Here is a 25,779-nt window from a genome sequence, read left to right on the forward strand (position 1 = left end):
CACTTAAATGAAAACAAAATTATTGATTTTAAAAGAAAAAATTATAAATTGTTTATTCAACCCAACCCGATACTTCAATTCCAGTATACAATTGGGTTTACTCAGTTTATAGGTGTTTTTAACTTGATAACAATGAGAGATTAAAATCACAAGTTAGTTCTCAGAATGTCCAGAGTAGGAAACGAAGGATATAATAGTTGTCTTATAAATTATTTGTAAATCTTAACCCTTTGTAGTCTTTTGGCCAGCACTGTTTCTTCACCAGCTCTGTAAGTTTTCAAATCAAAATATTCTTCCAGATCTGGTGGTCAGGACAATTGGCCATTTCTTCACCAGCTGTTTGGCCAGCAATGCTGGCTGTCACTCCTGAGAGGATAATTGAAATGGTGATGAGACCGCAAAGGGTTAAGAATAGTTAAATAATGATATTGATAGGTTGATCATGATCAATCAAATTAGCTAGAAAATTTACATTTTGTTGGGCTGTACCTGCCACAAATTTGTGACACATTGTGTTCAACTCTTTTCTTGATCTTTGGTTTCGGTTTATGCTGGTTTATTTTACGTTACTTATAAATATTGTGTTATTTTCTTGCATATTACGCTTTAATTCATCATTCTTTTTCAATTATTTTATTCTTACAGAAACAAGATAGTAGTATACTTCACCATATGTCTCAAAAAAGGCTTTGCTGAGGTTATATGCAAAACTTCAAGTTTAGCTGTTGCTAGATGTTACTATGCAACATATTAAAATAACATATGATTGTACTCAGTTTGTTTACAAATTATTTATTGTAAGATTTTCTCATAACCATCATGGTTACTTATAAAAACAAATGTTAAAATGTTCACTAACATTCAGCCAAACCCCATGGAATGATGTACACATTCATTGAGTTCTAAGGTGCTTATATAGAAATGAAAATTCATGCAAAATTTAATATCTGTGAGTCAGTTTGTTCTTGAGATAACATTTGGGGGGGAGGGGGGGGGAGTGAAGCGGTGTGTTGGGGTTGTGGTGGTGGAACATGACAGGCTTCAGCCAATCTTTTCCAGGGCCCGCCAAAGCTGTGTACGGTCCTGTTCTGACTGAAATGTTTTGGTACATCCTTAGAACCAAAGTCATGATAAAAGGAGACTAATCATTATAAGTACTATAATGCTAATGTTAATTAGTAAGTATTTTTAACCGATGCTAACCTTTTCTCAGGCACAGGCAGAGGGCAAGTCAGTGAGTCTGTGGTGGGTGTATCTTCGCTGCTACTGGACGAACTTTGCTCTGGGAGGGCTGCTCAAGCTACTGGGAGACTGTGTGGGGTTTGGTCCCACCTCTGGGAATATCCGTAGTCATACAGTATGTCTCCACCCGTCACACACTAACACATGTAGGTCCTACTTTATGACAATTTTGTTTGTAATGGCTGTATAAATGGTTAATATCAAATGTCTGCAGATATGTAAATATACATTTGAATCACTAGCTCTTAGGCTAATGAGAACAAAGGTTCAATCTAAATATGTCCTTTGACTAAGGAAGATATGTAAATAAAACACAAGTCATTAAAAATCAAAAACCTAGGTGCCAAAGCAATTCCAAATTAACTTAAAGGTGCGATCTTCTAAATAGGTGCTCCATTCTGATAAACCCCTGATTCTTGATTTGACCTGTGTTTGAATGATATCAAAAGAAAATTTAGAAGAATGTCAACTTGCTTTTCGTTAAAAATTTTGTTAGGAATTTAGAAAAATTTTAAAAGAAAAAGAATTGCATGAATTCTTTTTTCTACTGTTAAGCATATAAATGTAATTTTGATGTGTTTTCTTTCATGTTCCTAACTCTATTGACAATTTAAAAAGCGGTGGATAGGGCTTTAACTAAGTGGACCAGAGGAAAGAAGTCTAGACATAACCCTATGTACAGGACTCAAAAAACATTAAACTTTGTAAGGTGGCACGTTTCCAAGGAGAGGCCTCACTATCCGACCACTGCCAATTAGGTTACGACATAGAGGAGATAGGGGAAAGATTACGTGACCCACAGGGTTTCCTAAGTCTACCAAACTGGGAGAGGGATAAAGGGAGTCCTAGCAGAAGAGTTGGATAGAAATTGGACCCATTCCAGAATAATGAATTTGAATTAGAAAAGGGTCTGCACAAATAGTAGAGCAAAGCATAATAAAGGCCTACGAGTGGAAAAAACTGCCCTCACAGGCAAAACTGGGGTGACGAGGGTGTGCCGTGGTGGATGGGAGGCGGTTGGGGAAACATTAAGAAACAAAACGTGGAAGGAAATTTATTAAAATGGGCCAAAAAGGACAGTCGATTGGCCTCCCTTATCTACAGGCCAAAATGAACATTAAAAAGAACTTGTAGAACGATTAATTAAAAAGAGAACCTGGAGGAATTTTTGTAAAACATTAACAGTCTTCCCGAGGGCATTATCCAGGCTTCAAAAAATAACTCTCCAAAGGAGATACTTATCCTATGGGCACTATAGTAAACGATAATGGAGAAACCCCTAACAATGAACAGGAGGAGACCTTAGAAACAACTTCTGGAGACACACTTCCCAGGGGGTCACCTAACTCGTATTGGGACCACTTATTCTCTATTTGGGGGAGGATCCAGTCGGGAGGTGGCAAAAGCCAGACAGTTGTCTAAACTAACAGATATTCACATACGAAAGAATTAAATGGGGATAAGAATCGGTTTAAGCCTTTTAAATCTCCTGGGGCACATGGAGTTTTTCTCCAGCCCTTCTTCCTAGAGGGGGGGATATTTATTAAATAACTCTTAGCATTCTATTTAGAAAGCAGTTTTCGCTTAGGATACATACCAAAGAACTGGAGGATAGCACTAGTGGTGTTCTTGCGAAAATAAAATATGACAGGGTCCAAACAAAACCCAGTTTCGTACAGACCCATATGCTAACCTCCTTCATGGTGGAAAAATTTCGGAAAAAATAATAAATATACACATAAGGGACGTAATATTTACTGGAACACCGCTTAGTCCCACACAACACGCCTACATAGAAGGAAAATCAAACACCAATGCTCTCCACAGTTTAGTTGAAGGTGGAGAATACCCTTCGGGAAAAAAAGGAAGCCCTAGTCAGCGTCTATATGGACATTGAAGGGCTTTCGGACCGTGTAGCATATCAATTCATGGAGACTGCGATGGAACGTTTTGGACCTTCCCCAGTCGTAGTCAAATGGTTATTAGCCCTCCTATAAAGAGACAGGTGGAAAGCCAAGTACGGGGACGAATCGGCTGCGATCACTGCCCCCAGGGGGCGTCTGTCTCCTCTCCTGTGGGCGATGGTAGTGGTTGATTTCTCCTAAGCAATGCAAAGAAGAGGGGAATAAGGCTACTATGTTATGCGGACGATCTAGTGCTTATGATTAAAGGAAAAAACATAGCTGGGGCTGGATGGAACGCCTCTTAATACAAACAGAACTGAACATTCATAAAGTAACTGGTGTCATGGGGAGGTCTGCGGAATTCAACCCCATCTAAAACTAATATGATTACCTTTACCAGGAAAAGGAAAATTCCAGTGTGGGAGGCGGGGAAGATACTGGACGGGAGTTGAGGAGAGAGAAGAAAGGGAGAGGAGAGTGAAAGGGGGAGACCGAGAGTAGAAGACAGGGGAAGTGCAGACGCGGACCACGGGGGTGAGAGGGAGAGACGACAAGATGAGAGGTTGGGACTATAGAGATAGAGACGGATTAGAGTGACATGCAGGCAGGCGTGTAAGTGTGAGGGAGAGACTGAGAGGAACGTGACGCAAAGACCCAGAATTGACAGAAGAAAGAGACGGAGATGGATGAAGGTAGGGAGGGAACAAAGGAAAGGACTAGCCGGAGAGAGCAAATAGGGCAAAGTTGACGAAGAAGAAGAGAAGAGAAGCTGAGAGAGGAGGAATAAGACGGAGGACGAGTAAGCAGAAGTAGCGGGATGGAGTGAGAGCGAGCCATAGGGGAGAAGAGCGAGAGGGAACGATGCGAATTGGACGAATGGGAAGCACAGAACTAAGAACGAGGGATGAGAAGGTGAGACGACTAGAAAGGAGAAGAGATAATCGCGGATATAAGACGGCGAAGAACAGAGAGAGTAGCAAGGAGGAGACGAGAGAGAGGGAAGAAGAGATATCGTTGGAGAGATTCGAGAGGGAGAGACGTGGAAGAGAGAGAGTAGAGCGAACGAGCTCGACAGGAGAATGGCAAGGAGACGTGTACGTAATAGGGGAGAGAGATGGATAGATGGTGAGTCGACGGGACATGAAGCGACGAGCGGGAGACGGGAAAGGAGACTGAGAGAGAGGGAGATGCGATGGCTAGAGAGAAAGAGAGGAGAGCTCCGAACTAGAGACGAGCAATATGGGTAGCCGGAGATGAGAACCTGGTGAGTATGTGAGTGAAGAGGCTTGGGGGAGAGAAAGGAGTGACAGGGACAGTGAAGAAAGCAGATAGATGGAGAGAAGAGCGAGCGAGCAGGAAGGAGGAGAGGAACGCGGAAGAGGAGAGGGGGAGAGGAAAGACTGGAGGAGCAGGAGCAGAAGGCTAGCAAAACCGGTCCTGGAGGGGATTCAGCATTAACCAAACAAAGGAAGTGAAAGTATAGGGTTTAATCTGGATGAGAAAGCTCAATTTAGAACTCCCATATTAGAAACAGGACATCAAAGCAAAATAATGGCCCTTGGGGACTGCTAAGAGACTCTTTGGATTTAAATGGGGATTCAAACCCAAAATGAAATACTGGATTTACGAAACCATAGTAAAACCAATGGTCACATATGCTGCCTTAGTGTGGTGGCCGAAGGGGTTGACACAAAACAACAACTGCAAAAAGGCCTACAGTGGTCGTCAAAAGGTTAGCTTGCTTAAGCATCACGGGAGCAATAAGCTCCTGCCCAAAACTAGCTATGGAAGCGGTCCTGGGGTACACTCTCTTGGCCAGGAGGTGATGGAGAACAGCTGCGATGGCGCAATGAAGCTTTAGGAACAAGGTAATAAATGCCTACCTCCTTGAAGGCCACATGAAAGATATTGGAAAATTTTCCTGAGGCTGAAATGTCTAACCAAAAGTAATCTTGATACTATGGTTAAGAAATACTCCTTTGTAAAAACCATATACCGGTCTCTATCGTAAGTAGAGAGGAATGGATTAAATGCGAGGCCTACCCTAAATAATAGGAGTCCTGGAAGTTTTTCACTGATGGTTACTCCTAGACTCTAGGGCAGGTTAAGGATACATGGAAACTGGGAGTCGACATGTGTGTGACCCTAGGGAAGAACATGCCTAGGTTTTTCAGGCGGAGGTCATGGCCATAGATTCATGTTCCAGAAGACTCACACAGTTAAGGACAAAAGGATTATCATACCTATTACTTTCTGATAGTCAGGCTGCACTGAAGGCACTGGATACCTGTTCGATTGATTCGAAAGCGGTATGGGAATTGCAGGAATGCTCTATCCGAGTGACAACAAATAACAGTGTAACACCGGTTGGGTGCCGAGTCATGAAGGCATTCATGGGAATGAAAAAGAGGTCTCATCTCCTCGCCAACAAAGAAGGCCAGATTCCCACATTGGTTGGGCCGGAGCCAGGTGTGGGCTAGCCTTCTCCAACATTAAGCTCTGGTCAAAGATTGGAAAAAGAGGACAAGACACAAGAATTGAGTAGAGTCTCGGGTTTAAGAATATCCAAAATGTTTATCTCTCATTATGCAAAAGGCGTGGACAGCTCTCCTTAGACCAGAATAAGGTGGATATAAGACTGGATATATTAGGAATGTTGACAGGACTGGGCCCTCTGAGGAAGCACCTTTTGAGGTACGGCCTTTGTCGGATGCAGCGAATGTAGGACGTGGAGGAAGAGGAAGAGTCCGCGGGAAGCCCCAACATCTTGGCTGGGATTGTCCCTTGCCATCATAGAAGACTAGGAAAAGATACTTGGGAGCATATCTCCTCAGCCCCAAAAAGTGGGGGGGGGACATTAGAGAACAGGAGCCCTTAAATCTGATTGGTTTTTGAAAAGCCATCGGTTTTTGAGGGGACAACATTAAAGTAAGGAGGCGCAAAGGTTTTTTAGGACTAAGTGAGGGGACAAATTGTCCTTCTTTCCCTCAGGAATGGGGAAAAAAAAAAATAGTGGACCAGAGGTTAAATTTATTCATTTAAACAAAAAAGTGACAAATCTTAACGGATATTGGGAAAGTACAGTATTAATATTACTAGGAATTGAGTTGAGGTGCTGAATAGAAAAAAATTTTGAATCAGAGCTCAGCCTATCGTATAATCATAATTTGATTCCAATCTTTGATTGTCCATTAAAGTAATGTTAACCATGCAGGTGCTATGATTAGTAATGTAAGGGTACTGTGACCATTGCTAATGTCCAGCCAGAGTTTGAGGCTGTGAAGGTGGCAGAACTGCTCAGTAATGGCTGTGTGGTGGCAGGACTGGTTCTCCTCAGTTCAGTCGCTCAGGGCAGTCTTTCCCAGGCTACCACCCACGTCATAAATGTCGAGGGCATCCGACTCAAAACTGCCTTGCAGGTTAGTATTTCTTGAGGTTTTCAGAACTGAAACTTTTAATCAAATTGATAAAGTATATTAAACACAGTTGTGCCAGGTTTGATTACAATCATTAATTGAAAAAAAAAACAACTTTGTATAAACTCCATCTTAAAATCTTACAATTAACATTTATGAACAAAACTGTTGTAAATTTCTTGAGAATTCTAAAGTCCTATTAGTTTAAGCTCTTCGTTAGTTGCTATAAAGCTATTTCTTTCAACAATTTTGCTGGCTGTGATCTTGAACCCTGAAAAATATTTAAAACTTGCAGTTTCTATTATTTTTTAATATATTTTGTATATTGTATGGAACAGAAATTATGCAAAAATGTGAGCAGCCGCCATCTAAATATTGTTTATTCAATGAGGTTAGATACAGAAGTTAACTAAGTTCAATTTTGCATACAAGCTAGTTGGAGTAGTAAAAAATTGTGTTTAGTGGATTTACGTATTAATACATTATTGTAAGCTTTTATTTTTATTGCAAAGTTAATTCTGAAAAAATAGTGCTTATAAGAGTATTTATGTTTTTATAGGCGCTTGTGTACAGTAAAGCCTTGCGACTGAGGATGTCAGTTAAGGAGGAAGATTCCACTCAAGAAGGCAGTTCAGGCAACCTAACAAACTTAATGTCTGAGGACACTTTCAACATCATGTCCTGTTACTGGATTGGTCACTACGTCTGGGCCATTCCTCTGAAGGTGGGTTAACCTCTTCATGGTTTTTGACAAGCAGTTATCCATGGCTTCACGCACAATTTTGTAATATTCTTTTTTAATGACATTCTAAACTCTCAAAAGATAAGTGATAGTCACTAGAAGATATTCCAATCTCCTGATCCAATTTAGATTTAAGTTTAAAGAATAGTTTTTTTGGGACCCTGAAGTCATAGAGAGAGTGAAACAGTTTTTATAAGTACCCGTGAAATCACTCGAATTTTTATTCAACACTCCATTATATTTTTTATTGAATAGCATCAGTGATTTTAGAAGTAGGAATAAGGGTAGGTATATATTAACTGGGGACTCTAAGAATGTCCCCGCAAAACTTCAGTACAATCAGTCCCGAAGCATTTACGTGGTTGAGTTAAACACACACACACACACACACACACACACACACACACACACACACACACACACACACACGAATACACAGACATCATTACATTTTTTCACCATAGATGAAGGTTTGAATAACGAGTATTTCCATTTCAATCTTCCCCTTTTATTCTATCTTCCAAGCTACCTTCATGACTGGGTCCAAGCTATGTTATATGCAGATGACACAGTCCTTCTTATTACAAAAATGACTCAGTATCCCTCAACATTAACTCTCTCATAGTCTTAAATATGACAAAACACTACTGCTAACATAACAACCTAGTTCTTAATGAGAGTAAAACACAGCAACTAATATGGAAAGAGTAAAGAACCAATGACTAATATGGCTTACCTGAAATAACTCAAGATAATGAAGCAAAATGCCTCAGGATTACAATTTATTGATGACCATCTCTTGGAACTCACACATTGATGACCTCTGAAGTAAGCTTAACTCTAGTATCTATGCCATTAAAAGAGTAAAAAGCTCTTGTAACAAAGATACTGCCAGGACAGCATACTTATCTCTTTTCAAATCTCATCTGAGGTATGGCTTATTAGGCAACTCTTCAGCAAGAAACATGGAACACATTCAAGTCCTACAAAAAAGACAGTTCGAATACTAGCAGGACTAACTTCCCTACCTAGACTCATGCCATCAAGCCTTTAAGAACTCAGGATCTTGACAATTGTCTCACTTTACATCTAAGAGACCACCTTCTTCGCAATAGGTCAGACACCTTACCACCTAGGTGACAATCACAGCTATTGCACTAGAAACACCTATTACTATGCCTTACCTACACACCACCTTACCCTGTTTGAAAAGAAACCTATCTACGTGGGAAGAAAACTTCAATACATCACTTAAAACCTGGCTTCTACAAAAGTATTTTTAAACTTTAGAGGAATTTTAATGCCTCACTATTTTATAACGCCATTAAAATAATCAATGTTTATGTAAATAAAGAATTTGATTGATTGATTTATAAAATATAATTATATTTGCCCATTGTTACAATGAAATGAATTATTTATTGTACTTTGTTAGCAATATATTTAGAGTATTCCATTTACTTTATAAAAAATCCAAATTAATATATTTATCTTCATAAAAAAAATATGCCCTGGTCCTTCTTAGCAGGCTGTGGCATCAAGCATTTAGTTCTAAAAAGATTAATTTTGCAATTGATTCAGACAACATTATTGGTGTGATAACTCTCAAGATTCTTTCAAAATTAGAGGTTAAGTTTAAAAATCAGAGGACAGTGTAAAATAAAACTGTGTTAAATCACTGTCATGGCTTGTCCAGATAGCAGTTCTGATGTACCTGTTGTACTGCAAGCTGGGAGTCAGTGCTCTGATTGGAGCTGCTTGTTGTATCTTGTTGCTGACTCCGTTGCAATTCCTCATCGGCAAGCAGATGTCTTCTAACTCAAAGCACATTTCTGTAAGTCGTTTTGCTTGTTGTAAGAGATTAGGTCTGGGTGAATCTTGTTCATAACTAATTTAGAAATATTGAAATGTGAAAACTGTATCATATGAGGAGAAATCTATTTGGAGTAATGCCATCATTGAGGTCCTCAAATTCCTTCTATGTGTTGACAAATAATAGTAGTAAAACAAATATAATGTTATATTACAGAAGGAACTTCCTGTAAATACTTAAAACTAATTAAAGAATGTCATTTTGTGGCTAAAACTTACTCCATAAGTCAGAGATTCCACAGAGTTTAAAATGAAAAATATTTGTATCCCTTAGAATATTAAATACTTGGATAAATCACCTTATTAAGCCTACTGCCATTCCTACAACATACAAATTATCCTGTTTTGATTTTACTACAACTAATGAGAAGTTCAAAATTGCATTTCCATATGATAACACAAAAATGTTTCGTTATCTGAGAGGAAAATATTCACAGGAATGGAGTGATGAAAGACTTCGACAAACAAATGAAGTACTGCAGGGTGTTCGACTGATCAAACTCTGCGGGTGGGAGACAGAGTTTGCCAACAGAATCCTGCGCACACGCAGGACAGAACTGAAATATCTGGATAAGGACTCTCTTTATTGGGGACTGATGAGTAAGTCACTTTCTTAATACATCTTGATTTTTTTCGGTAGAGTTTAAAAAGAATCTAGCTCGATCTGAGAAATTTTGAAAAGAAGAATTTTACATCATTATTGGGCACAACTAAATATATTGGCATTTAAATTGACATGCTTAAATGTTAGAAGCAATTTTCTTTGAACGATGTACAGTATCTAGGAACAATTCTAACTCAACATAAAATTAAGTATGTGACAAATGAATGCTCACAGTCAATTTTCCAGTAATCCTGGATATTGAGGAAATTATGCTTTTACTTTTTTACTGGGTTTTATGTCAATTAGCATTATAGCTATAATTAATTTAAGTGAACTGTCTTCTAACCCTGTGTGAAAGGGGTTACATAGATTTATATTGTACTACTTTTTGTACTTAAAATACTTATTCATGTATTTATTTTCATCTATGATGCTGTTATTGGGATACAAAGTTAGCAAAAATAAGCTTGTTTGTAAGAATTGAGGGATACATACAAACTGCAGTGAAAAGCAATGTAAGTTAAGTTGAAATAATAAACAAAATAAGTTTTTAGTATGTGTAGTATTGTTGAAATTGCCATTTAAATGGATTATGGATGCTCTACTGAATGGTGAATGTGGCATCCTGTATAGCTTTAATTTATCATTCCAGGAATATATCATTTAACCAAGACTTTTGCGTATTTCTAAACATTAATATAGTAATAATAACCCTAGTTATAGTTTGTACACAATACTGTCCTTCAATAAATTGGTTCATATTTTAAATTTTTACAGCATTCCTCACTCACGCTTCTTCAGCACTGATCACACTGGTCACCTTGGCAGCTTTCTATATTTTGGAAGGTTCTGACCTTTCTCCAGCAAATGTTTTCACCGGACTGGCTCTCTTCAATCAGCTGACAGTGCCTCTGTTCATCTTTCCCATCACAGTCCCCATCATAATCTCAGCTTTGGTGAGTGGCATTTGTGATTTTGCATTAGGAGTGGAGGGAAAAATGTGGCAAGAGGTGAACAGTGGGGGAGTTTGAAGGTACCTGCAATACTGGTTCATTGTAATTCATCCAAGTTCCCTCAAGTTGGATGGATAGACCCCATACTGATCATATTGCTCTTGATCCACATATGAAAATATGGCTGTGTCACAGAACACTGATTAAGGTGTAAGATACAGAATCTCAAAGTACCATTGGTGTAATCAAGGGGGGATGGGGAATAGGACTCACTCCCAAAAAGTAAAGAATTTTAAGGCAATCCAACTGTTTTGAAATACTCAGTAAAATGTTTTACTTTGAATTAGGGCTATTTAATTTAAATATATATTTATTAAGATTTATTGCATATCCCCCGGTGTGGTGTGCTCATCCCCCCACAAAGCTGTTTTAGTTATGCCACTGCCCACTTTAATGAACTCTGTGTTACTAGATTAATAGCTCTTCATCAGTGGTGTATATAGAAAATTATTTCAGAGGAAGCTGACTCTTAAGGAGGTCTAAAATAGCCTTCAAGGGCTTGTATCTTCACAGGGGTTTTATTGACATTTAGGACCTCAGAGATGTACCATATTAATTTTTTATACAAATTCCAGAACACTATTATACTGTCTGTAATCAAAGCTATATGCATCAATATGGTTTACTTGTTGTGAGATAACAGCAAATTTGTGCACATTATGATAATGTAATTCCATTAGGGCCAGGGCCGTCCCCAGTATTTAATGCGCCCGGGGCAAATCATGCCTTGGGGGCCCCCACATAAAAATTACATTTCGTCAGTACAGCCATACCAAGTGATAAGGAATTTTTTGGAAATTGTTATATGTAAATAAATACTCCAGTTTTCTGTGTGTAACAAAATACCAAATATATTATATATGTTACATTTAGAAACACGTTTTAGAATAGATAATAGAATATTGAATAGACCTATATACATAGATATAAATAAATTATTACTTTGTGCTCTTTGGCATACAATACTTTTGTGGAACTTTAGGGCTATTAATAGTAGTAACAGATATAAAAAACGCAATGCATAACTATTTCAATCTTAATGTCATAACTATTATTTAACCTTTGACAGAGATAGTTTTTATTTTTAAAAAGAAATCTTCCTGGCCTTTGCACTAGCAAACTTTTTGATAACGTCTTCTAACTTCAGCCTTTAACATTCTTCATTTTCAATAGACAGCATGGGCAAGGGATGACAGTCTCTCCTGAGGACATTGAAGAACGCAAGTAGGTTTTTATTAATTAAGCTACTAAAGCTTCTTTCACAACTGGCAACAGATATGGGAATAGTTAGAAGGAATTTGTAGGAAAGTTTGTGTATAGGGTCCTTTCTGTCTTGTCTTCTTAATCACTTTTAAAACTTGTAATGGGGTTGCCTTAGCTAGGCTTACTTCATTCACAATAGTTTTGACATGAAGGAGTTCCTGATAAAGTTCTTTTCCGCTTATGTCAGAGGTTTGCCCAAACGATAGGCGTTTTCTGTAAATTTTCACAACATTCCTTCAATCTTCTGCGTGAGGGAGTTGTGTTTAAGGTCGTATAAGAACCCCCATTTACAAGTTTGTAGTTTGAAAAACTGAATCAACCTTTCTTTTAGGGAAGCCTGCATAATGTCCAATAGTGGGTAGAAAACGTTTCTTTTAAATTCTTCTTCTGGGGTTGCTTTGTAGTCACTTTTACTTTCATAATCAAAAAGCTTATTTTTTGTTCTTTGGTGTTTTTCTTTAAACAATGGTCCCACGTCAATTTCACTACAAATCTCTTTGGCTTTTGAAACTGAGTCATTTAAACCGTCTTTAACGAAAATCATCTATGAACTGTAAAGTTTTTTTGCAACAGATTTGATTGTTAAAGCAATATCAGTGCTTTTAACTTGTAAGGTTTTACTTATCAAGTTTACCTCAAACAAAACATCGTGCCAAACAATAAGGCAAACCAGAAATGAAAAGTCTTCCATGTGAATTTGGAGGGACTTAGCTTCAGATGAGATTTTGTAAGGTCATTGACAGTTTCACTCAGTTCTACAAGAGCGCCAAGGACGTGTTTGTACTGGTATCGAACGGCAGATACAGAACTTATTCGAGCCTCCCATCTTGTTTCACAAACCTTTTTCAAAGTTAAACCTTTAACATGGTCACTGACAACGCAAAAAACGTTTTTGGAGATGATGCGAAAATAGTGTAAATCCTTTGAAGGATTCCAAAAAGTAGAGTAGACTTGACGGATGATCTGGCTCCATCTGCAACAACCAAGTTGAGGCACTGTGGCATCCGCAGGGTGTAAATACAGCTAAAGGATATTCTGAGGTAATATTCGTGATTGGACCCTTTTTTTTTAGCTCCTGCCATGTTTGCGCCATTGTCGTACCCTTGCCCGCGGCAGTTACTCATCTCCAAACCACATAACTCTACCTCTTCTGTTAACAATTGAGTCAATGCTTCCCGTGTTGACTCCTCAGTAATCGTGTAGCCTATAAAACTTTCTTCAATAACAATTTCACCATCGATCTCCTCTTCTTCGTGAACATAGCGAATGGTGAGAGATGTTTGTTCCTTATGACTTACGTCTGGCGTACAATCCAACAATAACTGAGAAGTACCCGTGGCAGCTTTATTTTCTCGATTATATTGTTTTTCACCTCCTTTGCCAGACAGTTTATCAACTCATTTTGAATATTGACACTTAACATTTGAACTCGATATTCACTCTCTTCAATACATCTTAAATGTTCCATCATAACCGGATCAAACTCTCCTAGTAAACTGGATAAGGCCAAGGAAGTTTCCGTGACCGCCCCGTTCGCCCCCCCCCCCCTTCGGACGGCCCTGATTAGGGCCAGTATGCTTAACACACTTACTCCCACACTAGAAAATAGTTCCCTTTAAATTAGTCAAGCTGACTCATATTTGCCCTACATGATTTCTCACCACAGAAAAGCAGCCCAAATATATGCCTGTTGGTATCATTAAAACTGACCTGTGACGTGACACTGATGTGACTGACTTCCCTCAACTCTTTTTAAAATTATTTTGGTCTGATGTATGATGAAGGTCTGAAAACTGAAACTGAAGTTCTGAAACTTTGTACAGGTACAGTTTTATACACATGTGTGGCACACTTGTGTTACTACATGGTTGCTGGCTGTGTCATGTTTGGTTTTGTAAATTAGTACCACTGATATGAAAGACAATAATCCCAAAAATTGGCTGTTAAACTATCAATTTACACAAATATAGGAGATAATATAACCTTGTATCAATCAGTATGCAGTTAGTGCTGCCAACCAGTACATGTTAATTATCAGAAAAGTATTACACAAGGGGTCCAAAAAGTCCTGGGACAGTTAAATATTAAACAAAGACTTGCACAAACATACAGCTACAAAACCTGCAACAAAGTTACAGGACATAAAAATCTAATGTAACACATATTCAATAACCCGGTACTTCCTCAGGGGAACAGCTCACAAGGAGTTAGAAGAACATCTTAAATGAAAGCATAGGTTGGTATACACATCAAACTAAAGTTCTTTATAACTCGAGTACAAAGCTTAAAACTCAAGCTCAAACAGACAAATGATCTGGAAATGGTAGCTGTTCAAAGATGGGTTGAATTTACCAAAGCTCTCTGAAAGAATTATTCTTCTTATGCTTGAACCATTACCATTTATTTGTTCCTAGACTATGCCATTGTAATTTTGCCATTATTGGCTAAATGTGATCAAGTTCATGGTAGTTTGAGTAATTTAATAAAACTAGACCAATTAATGTTTGCTGAATTCTATTACTCAGATTTAAAAAATGATTTTCCAGGTAAGCACAAGAAGATTGGAAGATTTCCTGAATTTGCCTGAGACACACAACGTGATTCCAGTCAATGAGCCAGAAGTTGTCATAAAACCTGAAATCAAACCGGAACCTGACATCGTTGAAACCAATGTGAGACATACATTGTATTCTTATATTTTAATTTTGACTGTAATAACACACAATAAAAAAGAAAAAACTAGTAATAATTTTAATTATGATGAAATACCGATCGATATTATAAAATTACATTTAAATTAGTTCAATACAAGATTCAAAATATAATTGCCAGAAAATGTACTGCAACTATATAAGATTTACTCATTGTTAGATTTGTCTTCTATAGGGCTTAGAAACTCATTATCAATGCTGATTGTGGACTGAATGTGCTTGGAAGACAGAGCTAAAGTATAAAAAGAGGGAAATAACACAACTAGGTCACACGATGCTAACCAAATTGTATTTTTTGTTTACTTTATCAATGAGAGTGAAATTATTTTCTAACAACACCTTGAGAGTTCATTCAAAGTTTAATTAAGAAAGAAGATAATTCTATCCTGTGTGCTGTTCAGAGGCCTAGCAGAGCGGATAGTGTGTTCGGCCTAGGTAACATCACAGAGCTGGAAGAACCGGAGGATGATTGTGATGACGATGAAGAGGAAGGAGAAGTGGGGTCGAGGCTGGGGATGGGAGGAGACATGTTTGTACCTGCTGTCACCATTGATGCTGCTACCTTCAGTTGGACAGGCAGTGATGATCCTTCACTCATTGTGCCTAACTTGCAAATACCTACAGGTGGGTGATCCAGTTTATCAGTGTATAAGATCAGTAATTTTATTATTATAACTATATCACTACAATTTAATTACAGTTTCTTCATGGGCTTACCTCAGTGCGCTTGATTATTACCTAATACATAATTACAAACTAGGTAACAATTAATTATACAATAAACAAATCATACCAAAACGTTTTGGCACACCTAAGTCAGGAATCACAACCACTATTTTGTGTGCCAACTTCACTAACTCTAAAACATGCACTTAAAAAAATACTTTACAAAACACTAATCATTAAAACTGAACTGCATAATAAAGGTCACAATACGTCTTCATTTGTCTACAAACCACCTATGACTGACTAGAGGCCAATAGCAAAAAATTGCTATGCTGGTGCTTTTTGCTATTGGCCTCAGGTACTATTCCCATGAAAGCTACCATATTTATTATTTTCCTATAAGAAATCCAAAGAACCTTTTTCTCTAAAAAGTTTTTAACTATAGATTATGGTTTAATTATGAAAATTCTAGAGTTTGCACTTAACACTTATGAACATGTACTCAGTAAATCTGTAGCTTTATAATATAAGATAATTGGAGACTATTGATTGATAAATGTATAATACAGAATGAAGCCATATTATGCTGGGAATTGGCTCAAATCCTGTTTATATCCATAACACTTTTCAACTGTTCAATTTGTACTGTACCAACTTTCTGGTACCATCTGATGATCTCACAAGGTAGAAAGAGTATTCGTCTTATTGAAAAAGCAGTGGCATAAATACTAGGGGAATGAAAGGGATAGAACATCCCTCTCCCCTAAAAAGCACTAAAAACTAATAAAATATTTGTGTAACATCAAACAAAGTTGTTTGAAATTCAGTTGTTAAATGTTTAACTTTCTGTTAAGCCTATCTAATTTAGATTTTTTCAGATTCATCCAATACTAACTGTCATGGGGTGTTTTTCAATTAGAATCATTCCTCCCCCCCCCTATGGTTTTGAATTGTAAATTGAGAAGGAAGTAGCTGTTATTCTGATAAAGAAAGCATCCAAAAATTCATTATTATAGAATAATGAAATACCAAACAGTCTGGGAGTTAATTTCAGGAACATTCAATTTGATAACCATTTTAATTAACAAAATAAATTGAAACAATCACAGATTTGTAACAGTATTATGAATTATCTATACCGGTAACACTACATAAACACTAGTTCAAAGTCAATATATAATTTTTAGGTTTGTTAAACTTTAAAAATATGTTAAAATATTTGATAAGCAATTAATGCTTTCATTCTTAAAAATTATGTAGCAATAAAAACATTTAAATATGGCCATGTTGTTTTGAGTGGATGGATTAAAAATAACTAATACAGAAAGCTCAAATTATACTGCATTAGTTTCCAATTCTGATTACTCAAAATTTGTTTTTAAGTCTGCTTTTTGACAAACATATAAACATAAATCCTAAATAAACAAAAAGCTTTAAATGGCCACAAGTTTTTATGGTTGTCAAAATTGACTTACGAGTAGTTCATTGACTTTTCTTGTGTCATCAACACGTTATTAATGTAACTTGAGCAATACTAACATTTAAATTGGTTTGAAATACTGTTTTACCTTTCTATTTTTAGCTATATACAACTAAAAACCAATAAAATTTCAACAATATCTTAAGTCTCACTTGCATACATATATATTTTATTTTTGTTTTTTTTTTTATATTATCTTTCTTTATAATATAAATATACTATTAAACTTTGAAATTATCCTCCAGAAAGTAAATTTCTTGCTACGTCCATGTCCACAGGGGAAACAAAAAGGCACTGAAGGAATAAAAATTTAGTTTATGAGTAACTTTATTATAGCGTTTTACTCATTTAAAATTGAAAAATATAGAAAGTTTTATGTATTCTATAATATGTATTCTACAAAACCACTGCTGTTTCAGGAAAACTGACTATGGTGGTTGGAAACACAGGGAGTGGGAAAAGTTCCCTGTTGTCAGCCATGTTGGGGGAGATGCCCTGCATCCGCGGAGTTGTCAAGTGGACAAAGTATGAAACTGTGATTGATATTTTATCATTTTACACAGTAGGCAATGTAAATTTTAAGGTTATATGTGACTTTTAACCCTTTGGGTGATCGTGAATATAAAACAAAATTTCCCAAAAATGTACAGGTTTTTATCATGTATTACACCCATAACTGTTCAGCTCAAATCAGCCTTTTTGAAGTGTTTTACTTAAAAATTGTAACATTTTAAAATATCATTATATTTGATTCAAATTGGCCTTATTCTTTAGCTCAGAAAATCAATTTTTATGGTTCAGCCCTATTAAAAAGTATACATTTTTTAACATTTTAATTTATATTTACAGTTTTATTTATTGAGTTATATTTTAGTTTGGAGTTACAAAGCATTTTTTATTGACTATTTTTTATTCTACCAATTGAAGTATATCTAAAAGGTAAATTATTATAACTGGAAACAGGTACTGAATATTTCAAGGTATTTAGATAACATATGGTCAATTTAAGAATAAAATAAATTAACAGTAACTTACAAGACTTATTAATATAATTATAAAAGCGGCTTTCTATATACAAAAAGTAAATAAATCACAACATTAATTTAATTTACTATCCATTGGTATGTAGTAGTGGTAATTTAACAAAATAATGACCTTACAGTAAAATTAATATGTAACAATGAAATACTCTTGCAACATACTTTTCTACAAAAAGACACAATAGTATATTGTAGTGAAACACTTTTCAGCTATAACAAGGGTTAAACCCATTGCTAGAGAGCAAATTAAAATTGTTCCTAAAAGAAGTATAATTTTGGTAGGAAATACATAAGCTTTTCATTAGACAAATATATTTAGTAAATATGTCTGTCTGTCACGTTTTTGTTTGACGGCACAAACTCAAGTTTAATCAAATCTTTTGGTACAATGTCATTGATAAAGTGAGGTCTGATGTCAATATGGTATGATCTCTTTGTGTTCTTATAGTTGTTGATAATTGAACATTGGTTATCTAAATAAAAAGTTGCACCAGTAGCTTTATAAAAAAATCAGATGTCATCAGACTGTTAACGTAATTCAGTTGCAGATGCTAGATATTCTGCCTCTGCTATAGACAAAGGCTACAACTTGTTGCTTCTTCGAAGCCTTAGAGACAAAATTTCTGAAGTTGTATCCTGCCAGTCCAGTCAAACTTCTGTTGGTTTTATCACCTCCCCAATCTGCATTTTTAAAGGCTGCTACACAATTTCATCTCCATTTTCCTGAAATTTAGAGACATATGTTTGGTGTGCTTAACATACCGAAGAACGTGTTTTGCTGCAATCCAAGTAGTTTTTTGGCTAGTCCAGGTATCTAAAAATGCTGTTGCAGAATAAATGTCATGGCTAAATAATTGAGACAGCCAATTAGTTCACGATAAGGTAGATTGATTATAGGTTCCTCTTCTCTCACTTGAAAGTTCACTTCCATTGGAGGATATTCACCTTCACAATCAGTCATGGTGAATTCGTTAAACATATTTCCAATAATTTTTTTAAAATTTAAACTCACCACATCGTTGTGTACTTAACCAAGAAATGTTTTAATTTCCCCAGGATCCTTTACATTGAACTTGCATTTTAACTAATCAACAAAATGTTGGCCTTTATTATCTTTTCATATAATTAAACAATCGTCTACAAATTCATACATTCTCATACACTCAAGCATACATCATCTTTAGAACACTCCAAACCGTTCTTTCTAGTAAATTCATTAACACGTTCAAGACAATGGACTTGATAAGGTACACAACAAAAAGTTGTGAAAGATCGTGTGTACCTGATGGGGAAGTATATAGAAGTTCTGTTGTATGTATATAGAAGAAAAGAATATTTCCAGCAGTTTTGGCCTTCTTATCATGGGCCTTAAATGGACTACAACGGGTTGGTTGAATTATTACTTGTGGCTATCATGGACCACACTGTTTCCTACCCAACCCGTATTTCTTCCTTTCAAATCTGTTTCCTGTGTATTTCTATGACATTCCTTCAATTGCTCCTGATGCATTCATGCATCATGTTTTACTTTCCAGTCATCTTGTGCACATTATGTATGCCATGACTACATCTTAAAATATGTTGTGATTTTTCTGAGGTAAAAAAATCAAGAACCTTAAAAATTGTTTAAAGGACTTTATAGTTCTTTAAACATTTTTACTAAAATCCCAACATTAAAAAGATGTATAAATATTAATTTGTTCGTGTGCCACTGTTGGCTCATTTGGGATTTAACTAATATTGGCCACGGGCCACTAGTGGTCCACGCTGCCTAACTGTAAAGGCAGCATGGCCATGTTGTCGTGAACATATTAAGATTTTGTCTTATCAACTGCAAATGTCAGAGATTTGTTATGTTACTTTAATACACTATTTTTTATGAGATAGTTTACTCATCATTTGGTATTTGAGATATAACAAGGATGCAAACTGCATTTGCTAAACTGACCTTCTTTTTCAGAGGTACCAGTATCGCCTATGTATCGCAGAAGCCATGGTTGCTGAATGGCAGCGTCCGTGACAACATTCTATTTGGCCGGCCGTACAGTGGTCGCCGCTACTCCCGTGTGGTCAGCGCCACTGCTTTACAGCCTGACATAGACATACTGCCTGGTCGTGACATGACGGACATTGGTGAGCGTGGCATCAACCTGTCTGGCGGCCAGAGGCAGCGAGTCACCATTGCTCGTGCACTCTACTCCCGTGCCTCTGTCATTATACTGGTGAGTGTGAAGATTTAATTAGCAGAAGATATAGTTATTTTTAAATATAGTTCTGTATGTGTTAGTTACAGACTGGACCATGTGGGATGAAGGCACTCGACTCAAAAGCAGTATGGAAATGTTGGAATGTACTAGTGGAAATGATAAAGAGGAACAAAGTTACACTTGGTTTCTGCCGGACTACGGAGGCATTCAAGAAAGTGAAAAAGTATATACCCTTGCCAAGATAGGCACAGAAACCTTTCCGGTAGGGCCAGAGCCAGGCTATGGAGTAGCTTTCTCCTACAGCAAATCTCTAGTAAAAAATTGGAAAAGGAGGATTAGATCCTTAAACTGGAGAAAGGACCCTGAACTTAGGCAATCTAAAATGTTTATCTCTCCTTATGCCAAAGAATGGTCAACACTCCATGAACAAAGTAAGGAGGATATACAGCTGGCATTAGAGATGTTGACAGGATATGGCTCTCTAAGGAAATATCTTATGAAGGTGGGTCTGAGCAAACTGATGAATGCACTGAGTCTGCGGAGAAGCAGAAGAATCATTGGAAAATACGATTATGTGGGTAAATTGTCCTGCCATATGCAAAATCAGGGGAAAATTTCCTCTGGGCGTACCTTCTCAACCCTAAGAGTATTAGAAATCATGAGCCCTCAAATTTTATAAGCTTCTATAAGTCTTAGATTCTGAGGGCCTGAACCTTAAGTAAGGGAGCCGCAAAGGTCCTTTCAGGACTAAATGTGGAGACTGTTGTCTCTTTCCCTCTATATGTATGCAATTGGAATAAATCCAGATGCATTAGGACTTAATATATACATATTCGTTATACAGGGTGTAAATTAAGTCCTTGGATGTATTCCAAACGCATCAAGATATCAATGTAAAATCTTCACCATACCCATTAAAATACTTTTTTAACATTTTGGAGGGTAAAAATACCCCCCCTTTTTTTGAAACAATCCTAGCAACAATAATGATCTGTAAGAACAAAGCCAATGTTTTGCGCATATCAACACAATGCATGCGTGGTATCTTTTAGTAAGACTTTGAGGGACCCAGTTTATATTTTTACTTAGTATCTAATGTTTCTGGCATGCATAGCTTTGTTAAGAGATTTCTAGATAGCATAAAATTTTGAGAGGTTATTTGCCCACAATTTGCTAAGATTGTCAAAGAGATGTTTTGTTCATGTCGTTGTGTTTCCATTGAATAGACCTTTAAAATTACATGTCACAAGATAGGGATAGCAGTTTGAAAATTTAAAGTTACACCTTTCTACCCCCTTTTCAAAGAAGGTAGAAAGGTGTAACTTTAAATTTTCATCTATTATTGCCCATTAACCAAAATCCATGTAATTCAAAACTTAAATATAAAATTAATTTTATTTAATTCCATCCCTCCTGTTTATGCTTATTTTAGATATTGACACACAACCAGATATTCTATCCAATTTAGATGTTATTGCATGTTTAACTTTAATATAGTGTTTTAAAATGGTTATTAAATGTGTTATTACTTTTTTCTACAATTTCTTAATACAGTAATTTATAATTAAAACCATTAATCTTCCTGTGGATTAAAAAATTGCCAGGCCTCAGAGGGCATAAAATATTTATAAGTATAATCAGCTAGTTTGAGTGTCAAGGAGATTTGATGTTCTTAGCCCATCACAGTATTTCATGCCCTTGGCAATACAACCATGTATAAAAAAAGTAACAATAACTAAGTAAAGTACAGAATTCCTTTATTAAAGTACAATTCAAATTAAAATTGAACATAGTTCCTTGACATCAACCCACCGCCACCCCTCAGTCTTATTTTACTTATAAGACTAAGACTACTCCACAAACAATTTAAAATGTCCCACGGTAATTGCTCCACGTCAAATTTGAACTCTGCTGGTATCTAATCAGTTTGGGCACAGCAGTGGATACAGTAATTGGTTTACCTCGAATTTGGACTCTGCTGGTATCTGATCAGCTTGGGCACAGCAGTCGATACAGTAATTGGTCTACATCGAATTTGGACTCTGCTGGTATCTGGTCAGCTTGGGCACAGCAGTGGATATGGTTCTACGTCGAATTTGGACTCTGCTGGTGTCTGGTCAGCTTGGGCACAGCAGTGGATACGGTAATTGGTCTACCTCGAATTTGGACTCTGCTGGTATGTGGTCAGCTTGGGCACAGCAGTCGATACTGTAATTGGTCTACATCGAATTTAGACTTTGCTGGTATCTGGTCAGCTTGGGCACAGCAGTGGATACAGTTTCTACGTCGAATTTGGACTCTGCTGGTATCTGGTCAGCTTGGGCACAGCAGTGGATACGGTTCTACGTCGAATTTGGACTCTGCTGGTGTCTGGTCAGCTTGGGCACAGCAGTGGATACGGTAATTGGTCTACCTCGAATTTGGACTCTGCTGGTATCTGGTCAGCTTGGGCACAGCAGTGGATACGGTTCTACGTCGAATTTGGACTCTGCTGGTGTCTGGTCAGCTTGGGCACAGCAGTGGATACGGTAATTGGTCTACACCGAATTTGGATTCTGCTGGTATCTGGTCAGCTTGGGCACAGCAGTGGATACGGTAATTGATCTACGTCGAATTTGGACTCTGCTAGTAACTGGTCAGCTTGGGCACAGCAGTGGATACGGTAATTGGTCTATCTCGAATTTGGACTCTGCTAGTATCTGGTCACCTTGGGCACAGCAGTGGATACGGTAACTGATTTACTTCGAATTTGGACTCTGCTGGTATCTGGTTAGGTTGGGCACAGCAGTGGATACAGTAATTGGTCTATGTTGAATTTGGACACTGCTGGTATGGCACAGCAGTCAAACAGGGCAGATTCACCAACATAGAATTTGTTCTCTGGTAAGTAATGTAAATTGCAAATTGGGGTGACAGATAGTTGTAAAATTCTCTTTAAACTGAGCTAATGTTTGTGGTGTGTTAACGTTAAAACTTTGAATTTAAAATGAATAATTAATTTTTGTTACCATGGAAATAATAAAAATTAGATTAGTTCTAATGTTTTACATTCAGATTTATTTCATCCAGTTGCCTTTAATACAGCTGAATTATAAAAATGAATTGGCAGCACTGTTTATGTAGTAAAGGAGCTGAACAATTAATAGAGTTCCACCTGCTACTACGACTCACCTTTTGAATTGAGTAGAAACTGTTCATAAAAAATATCGCTTTAAAGTCAAAATAGGTTTTACTAAACAGTATGGATGATACTGTTGACTGACTGGTGCACCAAATGATCACCATTTTCAGTTGATTATAAAAATATTTAACTACTATCATTTACATATTTTTTAATTATAATTTTACTATAATTGTAGATTTACATACATGTGGAGTGTTACAGTTTGAAATGTATTAGTTTGTATTTGTATTTGAATTTGTAAAGTTATTCGTATCAGTTTAGAAATGGAAACTAATATGTAACCTATGAATTGAAGTTATATTGCATTCAGTTATAAATAATTTTATATATACCAATATATATATATATATATATATATATATATATATATATATATATATATATATATAAATTCCAAAAGTGTATATAATCTCTGAATTAAAAGTAAACACTTTTTGTATCCTTTTTGACAACGACAATGCAGTCGAAATATTAAAGGATTTATGTGAAGTCTTTTTATTCTATTGTTTAAAGAAGCCTCTGCGCATTTATTTTCTGCATACAGTATATACACAAGTAAAAGAGGCTGACAAACAATCAGAGGTTTAAGTAAAATAAAACAAAACTTTAATATAATAACTATGCGTTAAAGTACCTTTGTGTGTAGTCTCCAACAGAACCAAAAACTGACATCCCAAATAAAGTAGTTACATTTTAATTTATATTGTTTGATTTAGATGATTAAAAAATTGTTAGCTCAAGAAATTGTACTTGAATCATATTTTTTTTTAATTTGACAGTAAATCTCACTCAAGTAACCTTTACTGTGTGTGTGTGCGACAATTGATTACCAAAATAGTGTCAACAACTTGGAAATATTGTTGTCAACAAATAGTATCACACACTTCCCCTGTCCATATTTCCCATCATACATACACCATTCCTCTCCTTGCTGCTCATTTTACTCAACACATCTGTTGTGTTTTTATAATTTTTGTTTACATTATAGAAAGTTCATGTTTACCTCTAGGGAACTAGAAAACACCTTACTGAAAAGTTTAACCCTGTTATGAATTAAATTTACTACTAGTTTTTCTTATTATTTAATTAGTAGGATCAGCCAATAGTATGAGGTTTTTACTAAAGGTAATTAATGTGTGCTAATCGCATCATTTGGCTACTTTGTCCTGCAGGACGATCCATTATCAGCCTTGGACCACCAAGTGGCCCTGCATGTGTTTGAGGAAGGCATCAAGAAGATGGTATCCAGACAGAAGTGCACCGTGATCATGGTCACTCACAATATCCAGCTGACATCTCACGCTCATCAGGTTACTATTTGAAGAAATAAGAGGCAGTGGAAATTTCCTGTAATGTCATTTTAAGGGGGAGTGCCAAATTTGAAGCTACATGAGGACAACACAGTAGATACAAGGGCTGAGCAGAAAATAATTAGTCTTGAAATAAAAAAAAGACTATTCTAATGAATAAATGTTATGTTATACATTTGAAAGCCACATTGTTTAAAGATACTTTTCTATGTAGTCTTCAGATACATTAATTTTGTCATATTGTTCAATTAGATTTTCAATCCCGTTATTGTCAGAATGCTGTTGCCTTCGGCTTCAGCTACAGTTTTAGGACTCATCTGGCACAAAACCGTGATTGCTAAATATTTGTGACACATTTTTTGAAATTCACAGCTGTTCTCTTTTTTCTACTAAGCAATATGTCAATATGTCAGGTGGCTAGTGGCGGATTTAAGAGTAGACACAGAGGTTATGATTCCTCTCCTAATATTTTCGAAATATATATTTTTAATATTTTGTTCCTTACAAAAGTAAATTTTAGACTCCAGAATGTATAGAGATGTGTTTTAAGGGATGTATTTTTTATATTTTTCGGAAGAGAGTCTTGGATCTCGCTATTCTACAGGAAGCATTCCATGCTCTTCAGGCCCCCGTTAGTAACACTCCCCTAACCTTTATGCTAAATCCATCCCAGAGTAATCTAATCCAGTTTTGAACAATTCAACCATTTTCGAGCAAGATACACCACTGTTTCATTCCTCATTTACTCATTATGTTCTCACTATAAAATTTAGAAGGTTGTTGGTGGATTTAAATTGGTTTATAGTTGACCAATACAACTTGAGTTATAGATTATACTCCTGGAACTAACAATTATGATTGTAACTTTTAACTTTGAATCACTATCTACATTCAAAATTCTGGAGATTGGAGCTGTTATCAATCATTACCTCTGAAGACATAGACCTTTACCTACAAGAGACCACTCAAACGCAATTTGTCAGGTTGCTCAGGAATTACGTGAAGAGCTGCATTGCTAATAGCAATACAAGCTGTGTGTGTATGTTAGCATTTAGTCAAGTACTAGTAGTACATATTCTTACAAAATTATTGTTGCGCTATAGATGTATGATAATAATATTTGGT

The 25,779-nt window shown here is 36.4% G+C and overlaps 1 protein-coding gene across 1 annotated transcript in view; it reads left to right on the forward strand.

Moving 5' to 3' along the window:
- LOC124368114 (ATP-binding cassette sub-family C member Sur-like) overlaps positions 1 to 25,779 on the forward strand; it is an 82,539-nt gene that overhangs the window by 25,645 nt on the left and 31,115 nt on the right. The window contains exons 4-14 of the mRNA XM_046825388.1: positions 1,239 to 1,388; positions 6,410 to 6,565; positions 7,122 to 7,286; positions 9,001 to 9,138; positions 9,614 to 9,776; positions 10,558 to 10,736; positions 14,603 to 14,728; positions 15,169 to 15,391; positions 17,333 to 17,438; positions 19,914 to 20,175; positions 24,517 to 24,654. Coding sequence (XP_046681344.1) covers positions 1,239 to 1,388; positions 6,410 to 6,565; positions 7,122 to 7,286; positions 9,001 to 9,138; positions 9,614 to 9,776; positions 10,558 to 10,736; positions 14,603 to 14,728; positions 15,169 to 15,391; positions 17,333 to 17,438; positions 19,914 to 20,175; positions 24,517 to 24,654 — 1,806 coding nt within the window. The remainder of the gene's footprint in view (positions 1 to 1,238; positions 1,389 to 6,409; positions 6,566 to 7,121; positions 7,287 to 9,000; positions 9,139 to 9,613; positions 9,777 to 10,557; positions 10,737 to 14,602; positions 14,729 to 15,168; positions 15,392 to 17,332; positions 17,439 to 19,913; positions 20,176 to 24,516; positions 24,655 to 25,779) is intronic.

Source organism: Homalodisca vitripennis, chromosome 8 (assembly GCF_021130785.1).
Source record: "Homalodisca vitripennis isolate AUS2020 chromosome 8, UT_GWSS_2.1, whole genome shotgun sequence".
Taxonomy (NCBI): domain Eukaryota; kingdom Metazoa; phylum Arthropoda; class Insecta; order Hemiptera; family Cicadellidae; genus Homalodisca; species Homalodisca vitripennis.